General features: G+C 36.7%; 2 protein-coding genes and 1 long non-coding RNA gene across 6 annotated transcripts in view; 2 read left to right on the top strand and 1 right to left on the bottom strand.

Annotated features, from left to right (window-relative positions):
- LOC109098387 (metalloproteinase inhibitor 3-like) overlaps positions 1-21,987 on the top strand; it is a 79,739-nt gene extending 57,752 nt beyond the window's left edge. The window contains exons 1-5 of one of the 3 annotated variants that reach the window (XM_042733535.1): positions 19,019-19,320; positions 19,880-19,956; positions 20,057-20,153; positions 21,050-21,168; positions 21,637-21,987. In XM_042733535.1, coding sequence (XP_042589469.1) covers positions 19,197-19,320; positions 19,880-19,956; positions 20,057-20,153; positions 21,050-21,168; positions 21,637-21,777 — 558 coding nt within the window. In that variant the 5' untranslated portion in view covers positions 19,019-19,196 and the 3' untranslated portion in view covers positions 21,778-21,987. Of the gene's footprint in view, positions 1-19,018; positions 19,321-19,879; positions 19,957-20,056; positions 20,154-21,049; positions 21,169-21,636 lie in introns of those variants that run through there. The other 2 variants (XM_042733536.1, XM_042733537.1) reach the window with 2 other exon arrangements.
- The window catches only part of LOC109098225 (synapsin-2-like), a 211,685-nt gene that overhangs the window by 129,551 nt on the left and 56,034 nt on the right, over positions 1-26,100 (bottom strand). The window lies entirely within an intron of this gene.
- LOC122138849 lies at positions 9,029-10,682 on the top strand. 2 transcript variants are annotated; one of them, XR_006155830.1, is made up of 4 exons: positions 9,029-9,357; positions 9,614-9,948; positions 10,217-10,273; positions 10,522-10,682. It is a non-coding gene; the product is annotated as an uncharacterized LOC122138849 (long non-coding RNA). The 2 variants fall into 2 exon arrangements; XR_006155829.1 differs by lacking the exon at positions 9,029-9,357 and having other exon boundaries at positions 9,545-9,948.

Below are 26,100 nucleotides of genomic sequence, written 5' to 3'. Positions count from 1 at the left end.
AAAGCCAGGCAAAGACTGTACCATCTGCGACAGCTGAGGAAATTCAGGGTCTCACCAGCAATCCTGAAAACTTTCTATTCAGGGGCCATAGAAAGTGTACTGACTCAGTGTATCTCAGTGTGGTATGTGAACAGCTGCAGTCAGGACTGCAAAGCCCTGCAGAGAGTTGTGCGCTTAGCTGAGCGCATCTCAGGGTGTGTTCTTCCCTCTCTGCAGGACATCTACCTCAAACACTGCAAAAGCAGAGCTGTTAAAATCGTTAAGGACTCTAACCAACCTGGTAACTGTCTTTTCATTTTGCTGCCATCTGGTAAGCGCTTTCGTAGCCTGATGGCGAAAACTGAGAGACTTCAGAGGAGCTTCTTCCCCAGGACATCAGGCTCCTAAACTCAAACTCAGTCTCTTAACTACTACGTGACTTCACTTGAGTATCAGTAAGATACTTGATATACTGACATCGTCACTAGCACACAGCATTTTCTATAATTTTTTATTTTTATTTACTTTATTTTTTACTACCTCTATTGCTGCTATGTAAATACCCTGTACAACCTGTTTGCACAGTCTTCTCTTGTACATTCCTGCTTATCTTAATATTTATTAAGTCTACAGTATACTGTCCTGCATATTTTATTTTATAAGCATTTTATTTTGTTCTTTGTTTTTATCTTACTTTTACCATACCATATTTATATATATTTAATTTTCTTGTGTTTGTATTCTTTAATAATTGCACTGTCCATGGAGCAGACCTGACTTACTTTTTTACTGCTGGTCATATGCTCTCCATATAACCATGTATGTGACAAATAAGAATCTTGAATCTTTTCCCTAATCTTAATGAAAACACATTATGTTTTGAGTGATGAAACAGGAACAGCTATCACCAAATCACCAGCGCCACTGCACTCAAATGTGAGTCTGGAGCCCTGATTATGATATTTGGTTTAGTAGTCTGTTCAGAATTTTGGGAGTATTGTGATCTAAAAATTTATTATTAATTATCCAGAAACGTGGAGAAATGTCAACTTAGCATGTTTCCTAAATATCTGCAAACATATTATGGTATTTTTATGCTTTAGTACAGTTAAACAAATGCATCCAGCACCATACAGAAAATTGCATACAGGATAATACATCTGTCATATAATGTACATTCTTTTTGCTTAAGGCTCAGGTCCTGATCACCCTTTTAGGGTTATTTGTGATAACACCAGCTAAATTGACATTATTGCACTTATTACATGCTGCACTTTAAAAAAAAAAAAGGTTCTTAAATGGTTCTTTGGCAGGGTGTATGGTTCCACGAAGAACTTTAGTATCCAAAGAACCATTCCATTGCACAAAAGGTTCTTTGTGGCACAGAAAGGTTTTTTAGACTATTTAATGGTTCTTCACAGTCAACATGTTGTATGTATATATATATATATTATTATATATATATATATATATATATATATATATATATATATATTTTAGTCGTAGTGTATATATATATATATATATATATATATATATATATTTTTTTTTTTTTTTTTTTTTTTATATATATACATATATATATATATATATACACACATACATACATACACACATATATATATATACATAATTTATTTATTTATTTATTATATATTCTTTCTGGAAAGTGAGTTCAAGTGAGCTAAATTGTCCTGCCTGGTCCAGAACTCATTCCAGACACATTTTCTATTATTTGCGTTCAATTATAGTGCAATATAAAGTATTAATTTTGAGTTGTATAAATAGTGTTGTGGTGTTTATTAGGCTAATTAAAAAATGTGTTTAGTTTATTTAGTTTTAAATTAGTTTAGTTATTTATCAAAAGCAAAGTTTAGTATTTAGTTTAGTAATAAAAAGGCTGTGATACAAAATCTTAAAATATAAAAGTGCCATTTTGTCTCACTATCGTATATTTTGCACCTATGAATTGGTCGTAGAACTACAAAATGAGTTTCAAATTCATTATTTAATAAAGATTTGATGTGATTTTAAGAGTTTTGTTTAAAGGCTAATGTTTTTTGTGTGTCTGAAGAGTGGAGAAGTAGGCTATTTGCCATCTAGTTGTTGTACATTATTTTGTTTTTATGCCACATCATAGTGGTAGAATGTGATGAAAGTCTCTTATGCAACGCTTTGTAACATGCTGCTTTCACAATTTGAGGGCTGATGTTATCTCTTTCTAAACTGTCTCTTTCTTTCTCTTATAACTGTACTGTGATGGGATGTACTGTCGAGTATGTTACATTGGGAGTCTGAAAACAGCATTATTTTACAGTACAATGAACTTTTACTAAGTTGAAATATCAAGGAAAATGTGATTCCTCATGATGGTCTACTGAAGTGTTTTTTTTTTTTTTTTTTTGCTTTATTCTGTTATTGCTCAATCTTTTGTCTGTTATGTGGAACTGGACCCTTCATGAACACACTTGAGTGTTGTTGTGCATGACTGTGAGGTAGGGCTCCTGAGGTTAGATGGGTGGGAGGCATAAGAGCTATATAAGATGCCCACTATGATTTAGAGATCTCTAGAGAGAGACAAAGAAAGCTGTATCTGGTGCAGAGCCTGAGTATATAGTTTATTTAATCTTGCGCCCTCAACAGCATTTCTGCGCGTCTGATATACAGGTCAATCTCAATAAATTAGAATGTCCTGGAAAAGTTAATTTATTTCAGTAATATTCGGCTGAGGCTGCCACACAGTCTGGTGTTTACTAGATAACAGATGATCAGCGCGATATTTTACACAATTTTCTAAAGTCACGCGATAATAAGTGTGTAAAGTGAATGAATGTATAAACTTCATGAAACTGTTGCGTCTCTGTGCATTTCTCAGAAATCAGAGCTTGGCAAGAGTAATATCAACTAAAATGATAAATCATATACAGGTACATATCATGTATTAATGAGGCAAACCACAAGCAAATGTCAACAACATGCTTTACTCAGGTAAATAACATACATCATACACTACAGCACATCACATGACTTAAATACTTGCTCCCAAATTTGGGTGTCACAGAGCTGCCCTCTGTTCCCTCTGACTAGTTATTAAGCATTAACACATGAACACATACTTGGGTTTTAAAACTCTTTATTTACCTTGATGTGTCAGCAATGTGTAGAGATGGACGATACACACACAAGTACACACATTTACACACCTGTAACGAGACTGTTGTGTTCAGACTGGCCACCTGAACACTAAAACCGGTGGACATTTAAGTTTTCTTATAACCTTTTGGCTATTACCTGGATCAGCATACATGGAGGGGCGGCCATCTTGAACTGAGTCAAAGACCCGAAAGGGCTTTTGTCAGCCTTTTTATACCTTTGCTGTGTTGCATCATGGGGAATGTGAGATACCAAGTATGTGTGGAAAGGGGTAGAAACTGTTCATGAGTTTTTGTATTTGACTTTCTATAATTGCTGAAGTTATGGCATATTGTGCTATTGATATTTGGTGGATTGAAGGAAATAATGTTACTTGATTTTTAATCCTTTTTATGTGATAGTATTCATATGATGTTCATGTGATATTACGGCTTCTGAGAAATGGTTGAACCCATGTGTATAAAGGCTCACATAATGAAGCAGTCAGGGAGTCCTTGACTGGGGTGCAGTAGCTATTGAGAAGTACTCTGAATGAATCATTGTTATACCTGAACCAAGGTTGGTTGTTTTTTGTTTGTTTGGTTTTTTTATATTTTGAAGTTGGATTTTTCCTGATGGAACTTTAGTACTTTGGTAATGGTGCTTAAAGATGAGCTAAACATTATGCTCTCCATGGGGGTGATTGAACCATCTCATAGTGAGTGGTGTAGCCCCATTGTTCTAGTCCCGAAAAAGGATGGCACCCTGCGGTTTTGTATTGACTTTAGACAAATTGACCGCTTGTCTAAGGTAGACCCCTATCCGATGCCAAGAATTGATGAGTTGGTGGAAAGACTGGGCAGAGCCAAATATCTATCCACAGTGGATTTATGCAAGGGGTACTGGCAGGTTCCTTTAACGGTCAGAGCTAAAGAACTGACTCTCTTTTAAAACCCTTTTTGGGCTATGCCATTTCCGGGTTATGCCATTTGGCCTGCAGGGGGTGCCAGCGACTTTCCAACGCCTAATGGATCAGATCCTGCAAGGCACTCGGGAGTTTGCGGCAGCCTATCTGGACGATGTGGTCATCTTCAGTGAAACCTGGGAAGACCACTGCCAACATCAAGTCAGAGGCAAGAGACAAGTCCTAGAAAGAATTAAGGCAGCAGGTCTTACCATCAATCCAAAGAAGTGTACAATAGCCAAACGAGAGATCGGCTATTTGGGATTGTGATTGGAGGAGTCATTCACCCGCAGTTGGATAAAGTAGCAACCATCTGGAGGTACCATCTCTCTACCACTAAGAAACAGGTGGGATCTTTCCTTGGCTTGTTGGGATGGTATCGCAAATTCATACCTAATTTTTTGGCCAGGGCCTCTGTGCTTACAGATCTCACTAGAGCTACAGTTCCCAACAAGGTGGTTTGGACGGAGCAATGCGAGCAAGCTTTCCAGGACTTACGAGAGGCAGTATGTGGAGACTCCGTTCTGCCGAGCCCGGATTTCCAGAAACCGTTCATTCTGCAGACCGATGCCTCTGGAGTTGGGCTGGGGGCGGTGTTACTGCAGGAAGTGGATGGAGACCGCAGACCAGTAGCCTTCTTGAGCCGGAAACTGTTCCCGCGAGAAACCCGTTATTCGACAGTGGAGAAGGAGTGCCTGGCTATAAAATGGGCCACAGATTCCTTCCGGTACTAACTTCTGGGGAGACCCTTTGTATTAGAAACCGACCATCGAGCTCTGCAATGGTTGGATAGAATGAAGGACTCCAATGCCCGGATTACAAGATGGGCTTTATCTATGCAGCCCTACCAGTTCATGGTAAAATACTGCCCAGGAGCTAGAAACAAGGTTGCTGATTTTTTTTGTCCCTTATCCCAGAGCAAACAAATACTGAAATGGGCTGTTCGACCTCGGTTCTTGGGGGGGTGGGGGGGGGGGTCTCGACACTCAGGACAACAGTGGTCGTCCGCAGGTAGGGGGGGTGTTACAGAGCTGTCCTATGTTTCCCCCTTGACTTTCTATAATTGCTGAAGTTATGGCATATTGTGCTATTGATATTTGGTGGATTGAAGGAAATAATGTTACTTGATTTTTAATCCTTTTTTTATGTGATAGTACTTCATATGATGTTCATGTGATATTACAGCTTCTGAGAAATGGTTGAACCCATGTGTATAAAGGCTCACGTAATGAAGCAGTCAGGGAGTCCTTGACTGGGGTGCAGCAGCTATTGAGAAGTACTCTGATTGAATCATTGTTATACCTGAACCAAGGTTGGGTTTTTTTTTGTTTTTTTTTGTTTTTTTTGTTTGTTTTTTATATATTTTGAAGTTGGATTTTTCCTTATGGAACTTTTTCTATGTTTTGCACCTGTGAGCACTCTGCACTTTATTGGCTTGGGAGAAATGAAATAAAAAGAAAAGCTGACATCTTCCAGTTATTGTTTGAAGAACTATAGACGGTGCCCTTAGTGGACCTTTGACATTGGGTACCAATAAGATGCCAGACATCAACCAAGTAATTTCAAAATTATCCAAATACACCACAATACAAAAATAGTAGAACATACAGTGGGTATGGAAAGTATTCAGACCCCCTTAAGTTTTTCACTCTTTGTTATATTGCAGCCAAAGAAAAACACAGAATTGTTGACATTTTTGCAGATTTATTAAAAAAAGAAAAACTGAAATATCACATGGTCCTAAGTATTCAGACCCTTTGCTCAGTATTTAGTAGAAGCACCCTTTTGATCTAATACAGCCATGAGTCTTTTTGGGAAAGATGCAACAAGTTTTTCACACTGGGATTTGGGGATCCTCTCCAGTTCTGTCAGGTTGGATGGTAAACGTTGGTGGACAGCCATTTTCAGGTCTCTCCTAAGTATTAAAAGATCGCAATCTCGATTAAAACACGTAATTTTATTCCTAAACAATGGTGATTCTGTGCTCTGCACAGTCACATCAGAATATTTACAACTGCTTTCGCGCAGCCGCTGATGCAGATAGAGCAGCGCTCATCATGTAGCCTAAGCTTTATGTTTGAAACAGTCTACACAAACAGCCTACTTACACAGTAGGCTACCCAGATAGCATGTAGTAATCGGCCTGAGCTCAGCTGCCGAGTTTATGTGATTAAAGTCAAATCGAAGTCGACTAGTCGCTGATGACGTCATTAATGAACAAATAATTCTGCAGCTGAGACTAAAACATCTTGTGCACAGTTATGGCATATGACACAGCGTTGCCCACGTGGCTATTGCTCATATAATAGATCATTTTGATCAGTTCTTTTGTCTTTGGGTAGTTATTTTTCTCACAGATTTCAGCTCGTTCTAAATCAGATACAGATAAAGTAGCACAGTAAAGATGAATGCATTAGTGAAGCTATGGGATTTAGTTAAGAAATATGTGCTTGAACTATTCAGTTTCTAAGCTATATTATTGAGAAATCACAGAACAGTGTTGACAATACATTTCTGCTCTGAATGATTCTGTGTGCACGAGATCAGCGTGTGAGCTGCTGTCTGTAGCCTATGTGTGAGCGTTACAGTGCAGCAGCGCATTATATTAAAACTTAATTTACTGTACAACAAGCTGTTTAAAACATGCATTCTCCAGTTCAATTTCGAGCATCCAGTATTATAATCACGTCTTGTGGAGCGCTTTCAGAGCATGCATTTATATGTCATTTTAACTGTTTAGAAACGGAGCGTAAATGTGGAAGTCCTTCAAAGATTTCTTACACTGTTGCGCCCTCTATAGGACCAGCGACTAGTCGACGTCAAGCTTAAAGTGTCATGGCAGAGAACTGAAGTAGACTAGTCGGTGCAACCCCTAATACATATATATATATATATATATATATATATATATATATACATATATATATATATATATATATATATATATACCAAGATGGAGGCTTGGCGTCTCTCCAGCTTTTGCAGTTTTGCAGTATTTTTCCTGCTCATCTCGGGTCTGTTCGTACTGAACAGCTTTGCCTTAACATCCTACACCCCACAGGAGCATTTGGATATTGGTGAGCACTTTTCCAGCAGTTTTATCATCAATCTTTAACTCATTCCTGAGATCTCCAGAACACCTGGGGCTAAGCACTCTATCCAGCCGGGCAGAAGTGCTCGCAGGCGGCGTCCAGATCGTAAACAAAGGCGGGGGAAGCGCGGAGGTCTAAGAGGTAAGCTAAAGCTAACACCGCTCCAGCTCTCTTTACCCAGCATTTTCCTAGCTAATGTGTGGTCACTGGTGATCAAAATGGACGAGTTACGACTTCGCATCACCCACAGTAAGAGACTTTTGGATTGCAATGTCATGGTTTTCACAGAAACATGGCTACACAGCGATGTACCCAGTAATGCTATTGAGTTAGCCGGATGCTACACGTTCCGGGCAGATAGAACGGCAGATGACTCCGGCAAGACAAGAGGTGGTGGATTGTGCATTTATGTTAACAAAGCTTGGTGTACGAACACTATCATTGTTGGGAGACACTGCTCAGCTAACCGAGAGTTTCTCATGGTTAAGTGTAGACCTTTTTATCTGCCGCGGGAGTTCACTTCCACCATTATAACTGCAGTCTATATTCCACTGGATGCTAATGCCAAGCCTGCTTTGAATGAACTTCATGCGGCCATTAGTAAACAACAGACTGCTCACCCGGAGGTTGCTTTTATTGTTGCAGGTGATTTTAATCACTCCAAATTAAAGACAGTGCTCCCCAAATTCCATCAACATGTTTCCTGCCACACCAGAGGAGACAAAACTTTGGATCATGTTTGAACAAACATTGATGGAGCTTACACTGCGACCCCCCCTCCCCCACCTCGGACAGTCTGATCACCTTTCTATGTTTCTCACCCCTAAGTATTCACCCCTCATCAACCGTGAGAAGCCATCAGTGAGGACCATCAAAGTGTGGCCAACTGGAGCAGACTCTTTACCTTAGGACAGATTTCAATACATGGACTGGAGTATGTTTGATTCTCAGGCTGCCTATGGCTCTCACACGGACATTGATATCTTTACCTCCTCTGTACTGGATTACATCAAAACCACCATTGACAGTGTTACAACAGAAGAACAGCTCACAACATACCCTAATCAGAAGCCATGGATGAACAAGGATGTGCGACTTCTGCTGAAAGCCCACAACACTGCCTTCAGGTCAGATGACGCTCAGGCCTACAGTAAATCCAGGGCTAACCTGAGGAGGGGCATCAAAAAGGTCAAGTACTGCTACAAGCTGAAGGTAGAGGGACACTTTTCCAACTCTGACCCCCCACACATGTGGCAGGGTATCCAGGTCATCAGTGACTACAAGTCAAGCAACTCTACTCCAACGGTCACAGACGTCTCCTTCCTTAACGAGCTAAATTACTTTTAGCAAGGAGATGGCCACCAAGATCCGTGTGTGATATGGATGTGTGGACTTATTTCAGTTAAACACTTCTGGTAAGTATTATTGAGCATTTATGTTTAGTATTTTACTTGCGCAGGCACTTATTATAAGCTTATAAAGGAACTTGCAAAAGTTCACCTCACGTGTGAGCCTGCAGCGAATGCGGCTTTGTGCGAAACGTAAGTTAAAAATAAACAATATCTTTTTCATCTTTGATCTAAGTATTGTTGTGTGAGTCTAGAGCTGCGGTTCTCAATTCTAGTCCTCGCGCCCCCTGCTCTACACATTTTGTATGTTTCTCTTATGGCTTCAGACGCTCATTCTATTTGAACATAAGTGCCCTGCGAAGTGGACATCACAGGATATTCCACCATGATTCCAGTTCGAAGCGAATGTATATGTTCCATTCAAAGTGCACTGAAGTGTGTGAGATGTGAATATAAATTGTATTTATTTACAGAGGTATATGATGTCACACTTGTCCGTGTGTGAAGACGTTGCACAGTGCGAATCCGTGAATGAATGTTCCGATGTGAGATAAACTTCAACAGATTTCCCCTGCTCAGGGAGGGAGCAGTGAACACTGTAGAGACCATGTCAATGGGAACACAGTTCATACAGGGAGCTCGATTCTAACGAGCTCATTATCTGAATCAGGTGTGTTAACAGAGAGACATTCAAAATATGCAGAGCTGGGGGGCACAAGGACTGGGATTGAGAACCACTGGTGTAGAGCATTTACACTGCAGGAAACTGACAAGCAACACTACAGTCCGCCAACAAACATATGAGGAAGAGGATGGCGGTCCAGCATATACAAAGAGAAAGGTTTGTTTGTATTTTTAGCTGCTACATTCTTATTTTTTTAAATGCAGTTGAAATAAGCAAACGTTGCCCCACCCCCCCATATTTCTTGACACTTGTATGAGTGAAGATTTGTTTAAGTGTCTGTAAGGTCCTTGTTTTCAAATAACCTTAGCTAAATACATAAGCTAATATGCTAGTTTCAGTTATTTTTATGATGAGAATGTACTGCATCAGTACATCTGAGATCATCTGCAATATCTCTGTTCTGCTTTTACAGATGCAGACTGTACATGTAGAGATGCTCATCTCTGCCTAAACACGTGACTACAACACAAACACAGCATCACAGTTCATCACTTTACTTTAATTGCTTCTTCACTCAGGATGTAGAGACACAGGAGTAACTGATTATTTCTCTTAACATGCTACAAATTTCTTTCAATATTTCTATGTTTTGTAGTAATCAAGAGAAGTGTCATCGCTGAATGAATGGCAGACATTACTCCTGAGACACCTGTGAACACAGAGCAGTGCTTTGAGTCCAAGACAGTGTACATCATCTTTATTATACATCTGACTGAACTAGCAAGAAACGTTAGAGCCAATGAGAAAGTAAGTTCAAGTAAAATGTCTGCATTGACAATTTCACCGTGTTATTTTCTGCAGTAACTGCGGGGAATATTAACTGAAGAGACTTGATCAACAGCAAGCTTTTGATCTACTGAATGTGTATTTTTCAAGCATTTTATTGCAGGGTTCACTGTTATTTTTCTGTAAGCGATGACTGGTGAAAAGAGTTCATTAATTTCCTTCAAGGTATAGTTAACCAGAATTCTGTGATTAACGTTTTACCAAACCTCTGACATATGTTTTTCTGTAGAACTCAAAAGAAGATACTCTGAAGAATGCTGGTAATCAAAACCAACAAGTTTGTCAGGTATGGACAGTATGGAGGGGACTAAAGTTTTTTTTATTTTTTGAGTGAACTCTTTAATTAGCATGCTACACACTAAATATTAATCATGCTGGGCACAGACACTTATTGTGCTGTCACTGCAGTTAGTGCTGTAAATAGTCTGTCAAACAACAGGTACATTGCTACAACATACATTTAATGTAGTTCACATTGATGCATTATGTTAGACCTTTACTAATAGATACTTGTATATTATTTGCTCTTTACAGGTACAGAAATGAAAGCTCCCAAACAAAGATGTCACTGGATTAAGAAGTAGAAAGACATGTTACACCACAACAACCATAAATCCTGAGCGATTTGAAAATGGGCAACAACCAAGAAAAAGTACTCATTGTTTCACTCAAAAAATTATTCATGGTAATAGTTGTAAATGATTACATAGATAAAGAACAAAATGTGTTTAATTTGAAAACTTTGCCCTTTACTAATGTGTTGTTCAAAACACTAAGTTTTGGTGTCATAAGTTAACGTTAGTAAATGTTGAAATTAACATTAAATAACAATGAGCAATACATTTGTTATGCATTAATCTTTGATACTGGTAATTTCGCTAAATACTTTCTGTATAACTTTTTTTTTTCTGTCTCTGTAATTGCATAGTTTTGTAAATAAATTGTGTAAATAAATTTTTCTCATGCCAACTTAATAAAGTGAGTTCTTTACTTTAAAAATGCATTCATCATAATGAGATGTTTATAATTACAATGGAAGTAAACATTTTGGCTGCGTATCAATTTTAAATGAAAGATTAGTGAACAGTAAAGTAGATATTAAAAATGAATCCAGGCCACATCCGGCGCGCTGTGCACTTTAGTGTCGGGCCGTTACTGGATCAGATGCGGCAGTGTGGGCTCGCTAACGGCCGCCACATCTGGCCTGATTGACTCGAGTGCGGCAGACAGAGTCGGGCCGAGTGGTTAGTCTCCAGCAGGCGAGAATCTAACCGGAACCGGCCTGAGTGTATTTTGCTATCTAGGTACATTCCTGTGTTGCAAACATTCAATAAGAATGAAAGTATGAAGGTAAAATGACGTCAAAAAGATTTGCATACGCAAGGTAATATTTGTGGAAGTGTACATAAGACTGTAAACATAAATTAAATTGCCATGCACAAGAGAATCTTTGTAAAGGTGTAAATTCCGTTTTAAGTGTAAGAAAAAAATGATTTGCAGCATTTTACTGTTACTCGTAAGTGTAATTCATGCATTGAGAAACTGCAGCTTCATGCTAATGCAAAATAAATATGATCTGCATGCTTCTGACTTCCATTTTTCTGCGCTTACACTTTTAGCATTTTTTTTTTTTTTTTTTTTTTTTTTGCCAAAAGTCGGTAAAAAGCACTGCAAGCCTGTGAACACTGATTTACAAGCGAAAACAACAGTTTAAAGAACTGCAAAACGGATTGACTGCGTAGAACCAATCTGTATGTGTACAAAAATAAACTGTTGCAAATGTCTAAATGACTTCTTGTGCATGTGGAAATAAACCGATATGTACGGTTGCGTCTTTCTTTTCTCTGCGCTTACAATTTTGGTACGATTCTCTCACTAACTGAGTTTTGCAAGGGGGAGGGTGGGGCTGTAAGCTTATTTTAGATTTTCATGTGAGAGTGTAGCTTTGTATTGGTTTAATTTTATTTTATTGTTTAATTGGGCACATCATACGCCAAGACATTAATCTTCATTGAGTTCAAAATAGTTCTTGCTGCCAGAATGGTACTTTTAACGTACACATACAGTATAAATAAATAAATAAATAAATGAATATCAACTTAATTAAAACATGATATTTGTATACGATAGTTGTGTACCATTAGGCTATGTGTTCTTACTGAATTTGGAAATTTGTGTAGTTTCCTTCTCCTCCTCAACAGGCTATATCAGGGATTCTGCAGGGCATTAAAAAGCATTAAAAGTCCTTAAATGGATTTTGCAAAAAATAAGGCCTTAAATGGCATTAAAAAGCATTAAATTTGATTCCTACAGTCATTACATTTTTTTATAGTTTTGAAGAGAATTTTATATAAATTTCTTGAATATAGTCTTCATAATTAATAATAAAAAAAAAAAAAAAATTGTTGTCGCAAGATATGTAATATTACGTTAGTGTGATAGACATGCGGAACCAGTTTGGTAATTGGTTCCGGCCAGAGCAAAATTGCCATGATGCGGGCGTTTTGTACAGCGGTGGACCGATCTGAACCTAGGAAAAATGAGAAAGTGTAAGTTCCAGCCGAAGTGGTTGCAGCCTGTTAGTGGTAAAAATTATGAGGGATTTTGCAGCGTTTGCAAAAAAGCATTTAAGTTGGGTACCATGGCAATCAGCGCCGTGAAGTCCCATATGCAGTGTGACGGCCACAAATCGGCGGTGAGAGTCAGACAGCAAATATCTAGGTCTGCTTACTTTGGTGTGACCGATAAATCTACAAGTAGTAACGTTACGACGACAACTGATGCTGTAGTCACCAACGTTACCATAGCGAAATCGAGTGACATTCAATCGTCGTTCGGCTCAAATGCGACTTTGCAGGTGGGGGTGCTCTGGTGTCTGAACACTGCTGTCCATCACCACTCTTACGCATCCAATGAAGGTGTTTCTGAGTTGTTCCAGGCAATGTTTCCTGATTCTGAAATGATCAAATCTTTCACTTGTGGCAAGGACAAAACCGGCTACATTTTAAAATTTGGACTTGCCCCAAACTTTAAAAATCAACTGATTAATGCAGTTAACAATGCAGGACCATTTGTGTTGATGTTTGATGAGAGTTTAAACCATACAAAAAATAAACAACTAGATGTCCATGTTCGATTTTGCGAGGCTGGATCTGTCCAGTCCTGTTATCTGGGATCACAGTTCATGGGACATTCAAAGAGTGAGGATCTACTGCACCATTTCAAAGTAAGTATGCATTTTTTTTTTTTTTTTTTTATCCATTTATGTCTTTCTAACTGATTAGAAACTGAAGGAAAAAGATTATGCTTCTTATCCTTTTCCCCTGTCTAGTGGACAACCTTAGTATTGCAGTCTTAATTTTGTGATATAATTGTTTATTGATCATTTTGTCATTATCATGGTTTATAATTTGCTGTTAGGCCACAGAGCATCAGAAATTCATTAAATTAAGCATGTTTCCTCAGAATAACTTTTTCTTTGATGTAAAAAGTTTTTAGGAGTTTGGACATTGCACTCTACAGGGTTAGTTCACCCAAAATGAGTCGTTAATTACCCTAATGTCATTCCAAAACTTATTATACCTTGAAACACTTTTTTTTCTGATGTTTTTATTTGTGCTTATATTATTACTGACTGTTTATTGTCTTTAACAATGTGTGAATTTTATATTAATTAGGCTAGTTGTTTTTGCTGTATTTTTTGTAAGTGTTGTCCAAGTAATAAATGGAAAGCTAAGTTGTTGTTTTTGCGCTGACCCAAAAAGAATGATCTGGTCAGTGACTCACAAACTGTATTATCTGAACCGTGAGTCTTGTGATCCATTGCACCCCTTTTTTTTTATTATTAAAGAATATTTTCAATAACCAAACATGTCTATAACATCTTTTCAGCATATTTTGTTGGTGTCTCATTATTCATTTATTTATTTCTGTTCTCAGAAATGTGTGCACCTATTAGACCTGAGACATCTCATTTCCATGCCCAACGTGAACTTTAAGTTCCTCAATAATCTCCAGCAAGAACATGGTGAACTGTATGGAGGTCAAAGGCTAATTTCGGTTGGGAGCTGTGGACTGCACACGGTACACAATTCATTCAGGACTGGCTTCTCCGCATGGAATATTGAGAAACTTCTGAGAGCAATGCACTTTGTTTTTCACAATGTTCCTGCAAGAAGGAAAGATTATACAAAACTTACTGGCTCGTCTCTTTTTCCACTCCCATTCTGTGGACACAGATGGGTAGAAAATCTGCCTGTTGCAGAGAGAGCCATTGAGGTATGGCCAAAGCTGAAAGGATATGTGGAAGCAGTCCGTAGAAAAGAACTACCAAACCCTGGAACCTCTTCATTTGATACCATCGAAGCAGCAAATAAAGATCCCCTGATCTTAGCAAAACTTCATTTTTTTATGGCGTTATCCAGAACGTTTTGTCCATTCTTGAAGAAATACCAGACTGATGAGCCAGTCTTGCCATTTCTGTGCAGAGACTTGACTGAGTTAATGATGGTAATAATCAAATTTCTGCTTAGTTTTAATAGCTATTTTTTGTTTTATTACGACTTTTGAAGTGGCTATACCACATTGAATAACTGTATACCTGTGACAAAGATGGTGAACATTATGCTAAATAATTAGACAAATTTGTTTTTCCTTTTTGTAAAGTCTGGTGAGACGTTTCATCAAAAGGGAGCTACTCCAAGACATCACTCCCTATAAACTGACCAAACTTGACGATGACCAGAAGAACTGGGTCAGTGCAAGCCACACTCTCACTGGATTGGGTGCTGACTCTGTCCTTAAGGTAATGCATTGTTACTGTTTTATATGTATACATAAACTTTAAACTACACTGCATTCATACCTGATATTTTACTATATAACTAACATGATGTGTGCTATCCCTCCTTGATAGGCTCTTCAGAGCAAATCAAGCAACAGAGTAGGTGACCTCACTGTCCTCGAAGAAGGGACTGCATGTGCCTCTCCAGAATTGTTAAAAAAAAATGCAAGAAAAGAGTCCTTTGAAATACCCTTCTGTCAGGCAGATAGCATGCTTAGACCCCTCCGTCATGAGCAAGGACCAAGAATGGTGCAAGGGAAAGATGAAGTCTCTAGTTCAAAGATTTCTGCAGGACAAGCAGTTGACAGGAGGAGTTTCAGCTGGTAGGAATAGTATAGGAAAATAAAGGTTACACACAGTGCAGTATGCATAAACTGTGTTCTCAGTACTTTGATCTTAAGAACATTTTGAAGATTAGTTTAAGTTTGTTTTAAATGTGCTTTCTTAATAAATGCATGATATGGGAGTATGATATGGACTTAAACAGTAAATGATTAAAGTAGAGTTCCTGCTAATTTTGAAATATCTCCAAATAAATTGACATTTTAAGCTGCCTCCTGAGCCATTTCTAATTCAGTTCAGAGTGATATAGTTTCATCATTGCACCATCGTCAAACTGATTGCAATTCAGAATTTGGGACATGTCTAAAAAAATGTGTGTGTGTGTATATATATATGTATAATATCCGTGGTTAGTCATGGGTCATGTATGGTATTACTTTTTTTAAAAAATGGCATTAAAAAGGCATTAAATTTAATTTGAATATACCTGCAGAAACCCTGTATATGAAACATTAGTTTATTGTAATAGTTTTGATGATACTTAAAGAAGGGCTAGTATCTGCACTAGCATAATACATGCATAATTTTACCTCTCTACTGATCCATTTTTTAAACACAAATTTGGTTCAATAATAATTGTACCAACAGTAATCATTTTTTTTTTTTTATTTAACATGTTGTAATTAAAGGGGATTTTACAAAACATTACTAAAATATTTATTAAAATATTTATCTCTAACTTATTCATCATTTATGACCTGTAATACTATCGTGTAACCACTAGATGGCTGTTTAGCTCTCTCTCTATATAAACATGGCTGTGTGGTCCCTATAGTGCCTGGGAACTTTGGATTCCAACATAATTATTTACTTGAATTTGGATATATATTTAGACATTATTAAAGACATTTATCAAAGTTTTTACATTAGTCAACAAATCTGGACACAAAGAAAGCATTTTGTTACTCATTTTTGCTTCATATAATAGCTTGATCAGTCACATGAAAGTAATCAGTGTTCAATAACATAAACAGAAACATGGTCTGAAAAACTGACAAATTCATATTTAAGTAGCTTTATTGGCATGGTAAAAAGGTTTTACAAAGTATAGCACTCTGATACCATAGTGTTGAGCATTGTCACATAACTTCATTTTGATAATAAAGTTTTTAGATCAGCTCAGTGGTGTAAGCAGATAATAAAATTTCAATGTAAAGCCAAACCAAATAATGTTAACACTAGCTCACAATTCAGTATGAACACATGGGAGTCTAGCCTGAAGGAACACAGCTTATGAAAGGATCATGTTTTTAAGTTATTTTTAAATTTATTTATTTTTTACTGTATCATGTGTACATTAAATGTCGATTCTGGCAGCAAGAACTATTCTGAACTAAATTAAGATTAATGTCTTGGTGTATGATGTGTTTATTGAACCAATCAGATAAGAGTAAATGAAGAGTGATAACATAATAATATAACATAACATAATAATAGTTCATTTAAATGGATCCACCCATAGGCCTACTCCAAAAAAAAAAAAACCTGATTGATCGATTAGGGTTGGGAATTGTTAGAAATTTTCCGGTTCCGGTTCCATTAAAATCATTAAACAACTATTAAAAAAATAGTGGTAAGGAAAAATGCACAATACTCAACTATTCAATGCCCAGTACTGTTTATTACTTACTGTCAACTTAATTTAAGGGTTGGCAATGTCAAAATTCAACATATATTACAGTATACAAATTTTCAGGTTCCGGTTCCATTTAAATGAACTATTATTATGTTTTTTACTATTTTACCCTTCATTGAATGTAGTGTTGCTGGAAGGTAGTAAGTAATGTTGAGTAATGCTACTCCATCAATCAGCATGTGCTTCAAAGTTGATGTTTTTTACACTATCAATGAGTGGTTTCCACATTTTTAAACATTTAAAATGCATGAAAATAAATATTTTCTATCACTTTGTTTATCACTCTTGTAATGACCTGTACACTAAATAATCTAAGCCTCATACTTACATAACAATAGCAGTCTATTTATTTAGTGGTGCAAGTTAAAGTCAGTATGTATATTAATGACAATATGGGACAAATATAATGTAATTTAGTGGTGGCAGGTGCTGCGCGCGGCCGATACATGTACGGTCAGACAAAACTAATGTGCAAAGTTGTGAAAGGTTAGAGTGGGGTAGAGTGGTTGTAAAGTTCTTAGGTAGTTAAAGACACGATGCGGCGAGTCTGTGGAGTGTGAGTCATTGGAAACAATGTGTTCAGTAATTAAAGAGGCAGGGCGGCGTTTCTGTTATTTGGTTTGGGACATCCTTTACGGGAAACGCAGATTCATCAGAACACCAGCGCAAGGCTGCGCACAGCACTTGGTCACGTGTCGCACCAGAACCGGTTTCGGAACCGAAACTTAGAAATTGCTCACGGTTCTGGTTCTTTAAAAATAAAATAAAAAAAAAACAACAAAAAAAACGGACCGGTTCTGAATAAGAACCAGTTCTCGGTTCCCAAACCAATCATTCAGGAACTAAGTGAGCGTCTTTATGAATGGGGCTCACTGGATTCCTTAAAAACACAGGTTCATTCCTGATGAAACACCACTGTGTTTGCTTGGAGACAGCGGCTCAGCTGTGACTTTGTTTGAAACTATTTTCGTTGACAAAATAGAGCCAAATCAGGCAGAACATCACTAAAATCAAAACAGAAACTAGACTATATAAAAACTAAATAGAAATATGTTCACGAAATAAAATCGAATTAAAATTAATTAGTCTAAATTATAAATAAAACTACTAAAAACGAAACTGAATTTTATAGCAAAATTGAAAACGATATTTAAATAAAAACTATAATAACCTTGGCACGAACGTGTGTCACTGGAGCGTGAGGTCCGCCAGATGAGGTGCTGTCAAATCTGCAGGAGCAGAAGGAGTTGTACTTCCCACTCTAGGGAAGAAAGTCAAGAGCATGCGCTCACTCACATTAAAGCCTTGATTACGTAATATATGGTAGGCCTATATAATATTAAGTTTTGTGTTTTATATTATTATATTTTTGTTTCACTTAAACTTTTTTTAGATGACGTTTATTTTTGTTTAAAAAATAAAAATTGTGGATTTTGTTGATGATTAATTTGATTGGTAACAGACCAATACTGTTCTACGATTTAAATGTTAGAATTTGGCATAAAAAGTGGTGCATTCATCTAACAACAACAACAACAAAAACACTTATATGGGTAAAAATGTCCTGCAAACCAATTTAAGGTTGAAAATATTGCCTCTTAAAAAAATAAATGAAAAAAAAGTAATAATAATAATAATAAAAAAGTAATAATAATAAGGTAGGCTAATATCAATCAGTGCTGTGACCACCTCATAGAATATGAATAATACTGAATGTCTTCATGAGTTTGAGGTCCAAAACAAGCCTAACCAGCATAAAAACAGCAAAATATCAACTAATAATTGTTATATAAAAAATTCTTTAAAAATACCAAGATTTTTAAAAACATTTTCCCCCAGTATTGTGCAGTCCTAATGTAGCCTACATTTTTATTTTTTTATTTCTTTGGACCAAAGTCTTTAAAACCCTTAAATTTGACTTTGTGCAGCCACCAAGAACTATTATAAGCACAATTGTTTTTTTTTTTGTTGTTGTTGTTTTTTGTCGTATACGGTCCTGTAATCATTGTTTTTTTTTTCTTTTCTTTTTCTCTCCATAATATCAAGCTAACTGTTATTTTAATTTATTGGCCAATTATTATATTTATTGTTTAATTGCAGTTGCTCTAGACGGTTTTACTCGTTTAATATGATTTTTGCAAGGGCTGTACGATGCATAATGCAAACAGTCCTGGCTCTGGCCATCATCACGTTCATGCAGAGGCAGACGTGCACGTTCAGTGAGAGGTGTGTAGCATAGTTAGGAACACCATAAATTGGGACAGCCCACATAACACTGTGACACAATTGCACTTCAAATGCAATCTTTGAGTTGTGCCACAGATAAAGCAAGCCGTATCTGCTCCAGAGCCTGAATATAGTTTAGTCTTGCGCTGTGAGAGTGAGAGCATGTCTACTGCTGTGAGTGTAGCGCTGCTGTTCTTCTTTTCTGTGGCACTGAACGAACAGGTGACCGAGGGCTGCAGATGTTTACAAAGACATCCTCAACAGGATTTCTGCTCGTCTGATATAGGTACGTCAAACACATGCATAGCTAATCTAACACCAACAGCTGCTGTATTCAAATCTGCAGACTGCATGCTGCTTTAAGAGGTTATCTTCAGTTCATTAACATTAGTTCAGTGACTTAAATTATTGAACCACACATTAGGTTTATGGAAAATACGATGATTGAACCTTAAATATTTCTAAATTATAGTATAAGACAATTACATTATTGAATTAAATCTGTTATTTTTCAGTAACACGCTCTTTTGTAGTGTCAGAGTATTTAACGCAACAATTCACACAAAAATGAAAATGGTCATTTATTCACTCATGTCATTTCATACCTGTATGACTTTTTTACGTGTGTAACACAAAACAAGATATTTTGACATGTCTCGGCGTCTTTCAATGGGCTCCAGTGTTATTTGGTTCCCAACATTCTTGTGTTACAACTCTTGTTCAATCTTGAATACCTTGAAGTGCAAAATGAGATGATTTTGCTTCGGACAAATATAATGTAATCCAACCCCCCCCCCTTTTTAAAATTACTAATCTGTCACATCTGGCATTTTTTTACCAATTAGTGATTCGAGCAAAGGTCATTGGAAAGGTGTCCAGCACTGTCCCTCGATTAACTGCATTCAAAATCCAAACTATTGAGGTGAGAAAATGTACACTACTTGAAAACACATCACTTTCCAATACAATCTTTTGTAACTGAGTGTGTTTTTTTTTTGTTTTATTTTTTTTTTTTAATCTAGACATTTAAGCAATCAGACAAGAAGAGAATTCAGGTCATCTATTCTCCTCAAACCTCATGTGGCATCAGTCTGTATAACGGCGAGTACCTGCTGTCAGGTAAAATCATTTACTATCTCTAGGCAGAGTTTGAGTCAAAACTGAAGACCATGATTCCTGATGCTGGTTGTTAACATCCATTGAGGCTGAAATATGCTACACATTATGCTCAGATTTTTAGCCCAATTTACAGTTTGGACAGGTTTTGGGCTGATTTCACAGAAAATTACATTGTGTATTCAGTTATTCGACTTTATCTTTTTTTGTTATTTTATATTTTATTTTTTGTATATAATTTTTTTCATCCAGTCTGAGTATCACGATTTGATAATGAGATTATTTTAGAGCACATTTTTACTTATGCATCTCTTAGCAAAAAGACCCGTGTCTGCATGGGTTTGGTGTTTGGAATGAGTTTGGAGTCTGTTTGCAAACCTCAGTAGTTTACACTCTCAGAAAAAAGGTACAAAAGTTGTCACTGGGGTGGTCCATTTTGGTACCTGAAAGGTACAAAACTGTACCTTTTTTGTAAAGGTATTGTCCCAGTGACAGCTTTTGTACTTGAGTGTAGTGTATGATATCCAGTTTTTCCTCTGTAACATTTACAAAGTCGGCATGGCATGTTTGTTCGGATTTGATCTGTATTCCAGTCAGATCAATTAAGCCTCACAGTCCTCTTTAATACCTCAAAAACATACTTTAGAACTTGATAACACACTTCATTATTAAACACTAATTGACCAAAGACTAACCTTAAATCCTCAAAGAAAAGCCTAATATTATCCAGGACCTCAAACATAAAAACAATAATGAATCTCAGCAGAACATGAGGGTTCAATAAATGAGGACAGTTCTAGATATGAGAATAGTTGTGTGTGTGTGTGTGTGTGTGTGTGTATACACTGTACAATGAACTTTAACTGTGTAATTAATTGAGACTGTTTTTTCCACCTAAGGACGTGTCGAGGACGGCAGGGTCATTGTTGATTTATGTGACCTTGTGGAGCCTTGGAACCAACTCTCCCAAGTTCAAAAGGCGTCCCTCAGCATGTATCAGAAAGGCTGTGTCTGTGAGGTAATAATCCAGATCATACTTTTACAATAATTGACCGTAGTCTAACTTGCTCTGATTTCAGTGCTGTTGAAATCCAGTGGCTTTTATTTTTTCACCCAACTAAATTTTCTGCCATTTTGAATTGTTAAACACTTACTCAAACTCTGGCTCAAATAATTTTCAGAATCTTTTATAAAGATGCTTAATGCAAAAATAACAATGTTTACTGCATAAATTATTTATTTATTTTCATTATTATTATTATTATTATTATTATTATTATTACACTTGGTAGAGAAGGACCAAACTCTGCAGACCTTTTTTAAAAAAATAAATAAAATTGCATTTGCATACTTGGCTTTGTAATTTCTACTTGCAGCCCTTTGTATTAGCCTCTGACTGTTATCATTATTTTATTGTATATAAGTATTAAAACAGTTGTTGTTGTGTTATAAGTATAGATATGAATTCAAACTGTGATCTCTACAGATCTCGCCCTGTACTGGAGAATCCTGTTTGATTGAGATTCTTCAGAAAAAATGTCTGCTAAGTCTTGATGATGAAAAGGCTCTTCAGTCTGTTTGCCTGCCTGGCAGTGACGGCTTCTGCAGATGGCAACAAAGTTCCTGAGAACTAAAAAAGCTCCTAAAATGATGCCCTGAAGAACAAGTGCATCAGCCATTCAGCAGTGTGCATTTTTGCCCTTTTGTTCTCCAGAATGCTTAGAACATTTTGAAATCTAAACAATTTAACGAAGCTTTGCAATGCAGTCAAAATACATGCAAAACATGGTTTTCATGGAGATATGCAATCAACCATTAAACTATTTTGCATGTAAAAGCGTCTGTGTATTTGATGGGAAATGTAAGCATGTTTATATAAATATGGATGTCAAAAGCTTTCAAGTATTTTTCACTTTTCTAATCTGATGAACATTGAGTTAAAATGGACGTTTCAGTTTAAAAACTGCACTGGTGTCAAAAGTATTCACATTCATTACTCAAGTAGAAGTATAGATACTAGGGTTTAAAAAGACTTTTGTAGAAGTTGAAGTATCAACTCAAGCTTTTTACTCAAGTAAAAGTGTAAAAGTACTGGTTTCAAAACTACTTAAAGTATAAAAATAATGTAAGGAAAAAAAAAATGCTATTAAGAACAAAAGCTTAGGTCGCGCCACAGGGGCCTGTTGTGCACTACCCCACCTCCTCAAAAAAACATTTTTCTAAAGGCCATAGGCCATAATGACTATAATGTTATATTAAAATGTTCATGTTGAAAATTTTGGGATGCACTAGGCTACCTGTTTCAGCCGCATATATGCCCATTGAAAATGAACGCACTTTAGTACAATGCAAATACATTAAAGAACTAGAGATATGATGACTAGTTGCCTATAAGTATTGTAATGGTGCAAAAAGTCAATTTTCAGAGGCATGTCATCAATAACCTTTAATGGAATGTATTTAATGTACATCCAAGCTTAGCTGCAGGAATCTGCGAGGGCAATGAACAAGAAAATTGGTGTACCCAGGGCAGGCTTAGTAACAATTACCCTTGTATGGTTGTCTATATATACAATAAACATTAGTGCTGTCAAAATTAATGATTAATCCAAGTGATTAATCAAAAAATAAAAAAACTCATAATCCTAATTCCTCCTTGATTGATAGCTTCCTGTATTCGCTACATACGGGGGGGGGGGGGGTGTAGGGGGGTATATAAGTTGGTATAGCCTACTTAGCACAACATTGTCAATCGCAAAAGATAATTTATTCAAACGTCTCGCTACCGAACTACATACAGTAGCGTAATTGTCGGAGGAAGAAGACAAAGCACCCATTTGATAAATGAGCCAGTAGTGAAAAATAATAACTTTTAAGAAATATATTTTTTGATAAACGAACCCAACACTGGCTATGTCCTTGCTGGAGTGTGATGTGATTTGTGTCATGTGCAGGTGCGATGGATCGCGTACAAACCAATAGGGTGTCGGAATGGTATATGTTTATACTTCTCATCCAACCACAATCAGATTCACTTCATCCGGATGGCGCGATTTATCTGGATAGGTTTTTTTTTTTTTATTTTTTTTTGAATGATGACAAGCCGGCATGAAAACAAGGCGAAATGAAATAACGAACCTATTTTTAAAATGTAAGGAGTAGAAAGTACAGATAATTGTGTGAAAATGTAAGGAGTAGGAGTAAAGAGTCGGCTGAAAAAGAATTACTCCAGTAAAGTACAGATACCCAAAATTTCTACTTAAGTAAGGTGAAGTATTTGTACTTCGTTACTTGACACCTCTGAAAAACTGCAATAACAAACAGCAAGGTTTAAAGCTATTCCACAGCCACATCAGACAGCAGGAAATGTGTACTTCACTAGAAACCACAGAAACGGCACATTAGCTTGTTTGCACAATGCAGAAAGCTGATAAAGATTGTGAAACTGCATTACATTATATTGAAACACAGTGTGTATATGCTGCATAGAGGAAGCACTACTGAGACATTGAGTCCACTGAATGATGCAAACAAATGTTCTTTTAGAAAAACATGATCAGAGATCAATTTTAATTTCTGCTCATTTCTCTTAAAGGCAAAACCAGAAACACTTTGCCCAAATTACCAAAATATCCAAATAGTATAAGCTTTTTTTTTTTTTTTTCTGAGGAATAAATATATTCATTTAGCAGATGTTTCATCCAAAGCATCAGAGCAGAACCAAACCCTTATGAATAGTATAATATTCTATAATATTTAAATATAAGTTAATGTCATTACTTGTATGCATGTCACATTGGGATTGATGTGTATTAGCTTTTAATGTAATATCAAATGACAAGCTGCAATTAAAATTATAATCAGATACTTTACATGTCCTGTACATCTTTAAAGTACAATAATTATTAAATTACAAAAATTAAAACATGATTATTAAAAGTACTTTAAAGTAAAAGTTTTAAATTTGAAATATTTACAAAATGCATTTTTTTAAAGTGTAATTAAGTGCATTAGAAAACATAGCCATGAAAGCATCTCTTTTTTTTTTTTTTAGTACACTTAAGTGCCATTTATTCGATTGATATATTATCTGCAATTACAGGTCTTTTTTTAATGTACCTTTAATACGTAAAGTACACTACAAGTGCACAGTCACTATTACAGGTGCTTCTCAATAAATTAGAATGTCGTGGAAAAGTTCATTTATTTCAGTAATTCAACTCAAATTGTGAAACTTGTGTATTAAATAAATTCAATGCACACAGACTGAAGTAGTTTAAGTCTTTGGTTCTTTTAATTGTGATGATTTTGGCTCACATTTAACAAAAACCCACCAATTCACAACAAATCTCAATAAATTAGAATACTTCATAAGAGTAAATGAAAAAAAAAAAAAAAAATTCGTGAATTGTTGGCCTTCTGGAAAGTGTTAATTTACTGTACATGTTCTCAATACTTGGTAGGGGCTCCTTTTGCTTTAATTACTGCCTCAATTCGGCGTGGCATGGAGGTGATCAGTTTGTGGCACTGCTGAGGTGGTATGGAAGGCCAGGTTTCTTTGACAGTGGCCTTCAGCTCATCTGCATTGTTTGGTCTCTTGTTTCTCATTTTCCTCTTGACAATACTCCATAGATTCTCTCTGGGGCTCAGGTCTGGCGAGTTTGCAGTCAAGCACACCAACACCATGGTCATTTAACCAACTTTTGGTGCTTTTGGCAGCGTGGGCAGGAGCCAAATCCTGCTGGAAGATGAAATCAGCATCTTCAAAAAGCTGGTCAGCAGAAGGAAGCATGAAGTGCTCCAAAATTTCTTGGTAAACGGGTGCAGTGACTTTGGTTTTCAAAAAACACAATGGATCAACACCAGCAGATGACATTGCACCCCAAATCATCACAGACTGTGGAAACTTAACACTGGACTTCAAGCAGCTTGGGCTATGAGCTTCTCCACCCTCCCTCCAGACTCTAGGACCCTTGGTTTCCAAATGAAATACAAAACTTGCTCTCATCTGAAAAGAGGACTTTGGACCATTGGGCAACAGTCCAGTTCTTCTTCTCCTTAGCCCAGGTAAGACGCCTCTGACGTTGTCTGTGGTTCAGGAGTGTCTTAACAAGAGGAATAGGACAACTGTAGCCAAATTTCTTGACACGTGTGTGTGTGGTGGCTCTTGATGCCTTGACCCCAGCCTCAGTTCATTCCTTGTGAAGTTCACTCAAATTCTTGAATCGATTTTGCTTGACAATCCTCATAAGGCTGTGGTTCTTTCAGTTGGTTGTGCATCTTCTTCTTTCACACTTTTTCCTTCCACTCAACTTTCTGTTAACATGCTTGGATACAGCACTCTGTGAACACCCAGCTTCTTTGGCGATGAATGTTTGTGTCTTATCCTCCTTGTGAAGGGTGTCAATGATTGTCTTCTGGACAACTGTCAGATCAGCAGTCTTCTCCATGATTGTGTAGCCTAGTGAACCAAACTGAGAGACCATTTAGAAGGCTCAGGAAACCTTTGCAGGTGTTTTGAGTTGATTAGCTGATTGGCATGTCACCATATTCTAATTTGTTGAGATTTGTTGTGAATTGGTGGGTTTTTGTTAAATGTGAGACAAAATCATCACAATTTAAAGAACCAAAGACTTAAACTACTTCAGTCTGTGTGCATTGAGTTTATTTAATACATGAGTTTCACAATTTGAGTTGAATTACTGAAATAAATGAACTTTTCCACCACATTCTAATTTATTGAGAAGCACCTGTATAAGGCACACGTTTTCACAAGGGGTTTGTTAGCAGCAGCAGTGTTTTTTTGTTTTGTTTTTTATTTGACATTTTCAGTACTACTAATCAAAATACATACTGTAATAGATTTTATTTGCCATACCATATAGTGTTTAAAAAACTAATATATAATATACAAAAAACAGTCACATATTTTGTTATTTCTCAAAATCAA

The sequence above is a fragment of the Cyprinus carpio genome, chromosome B11, assembly GCF_018340385.1.
Source record: "Cyprinus carpio isolate SPL01 chromosome B11, ASM1834038v1, whole genome shotgun sequence".
NCBI lineage: Eukaryota > Metazoa > Chordata > Actinopteri > Cypriniformes > Cyprinidae > Cyprinus > Cyprinus carpio.
The sequence above is the reverse complement of the archived record's forward strand: the minus strand, read 5'-3'. Positions and strand labels throughout refer to the sequence as shown.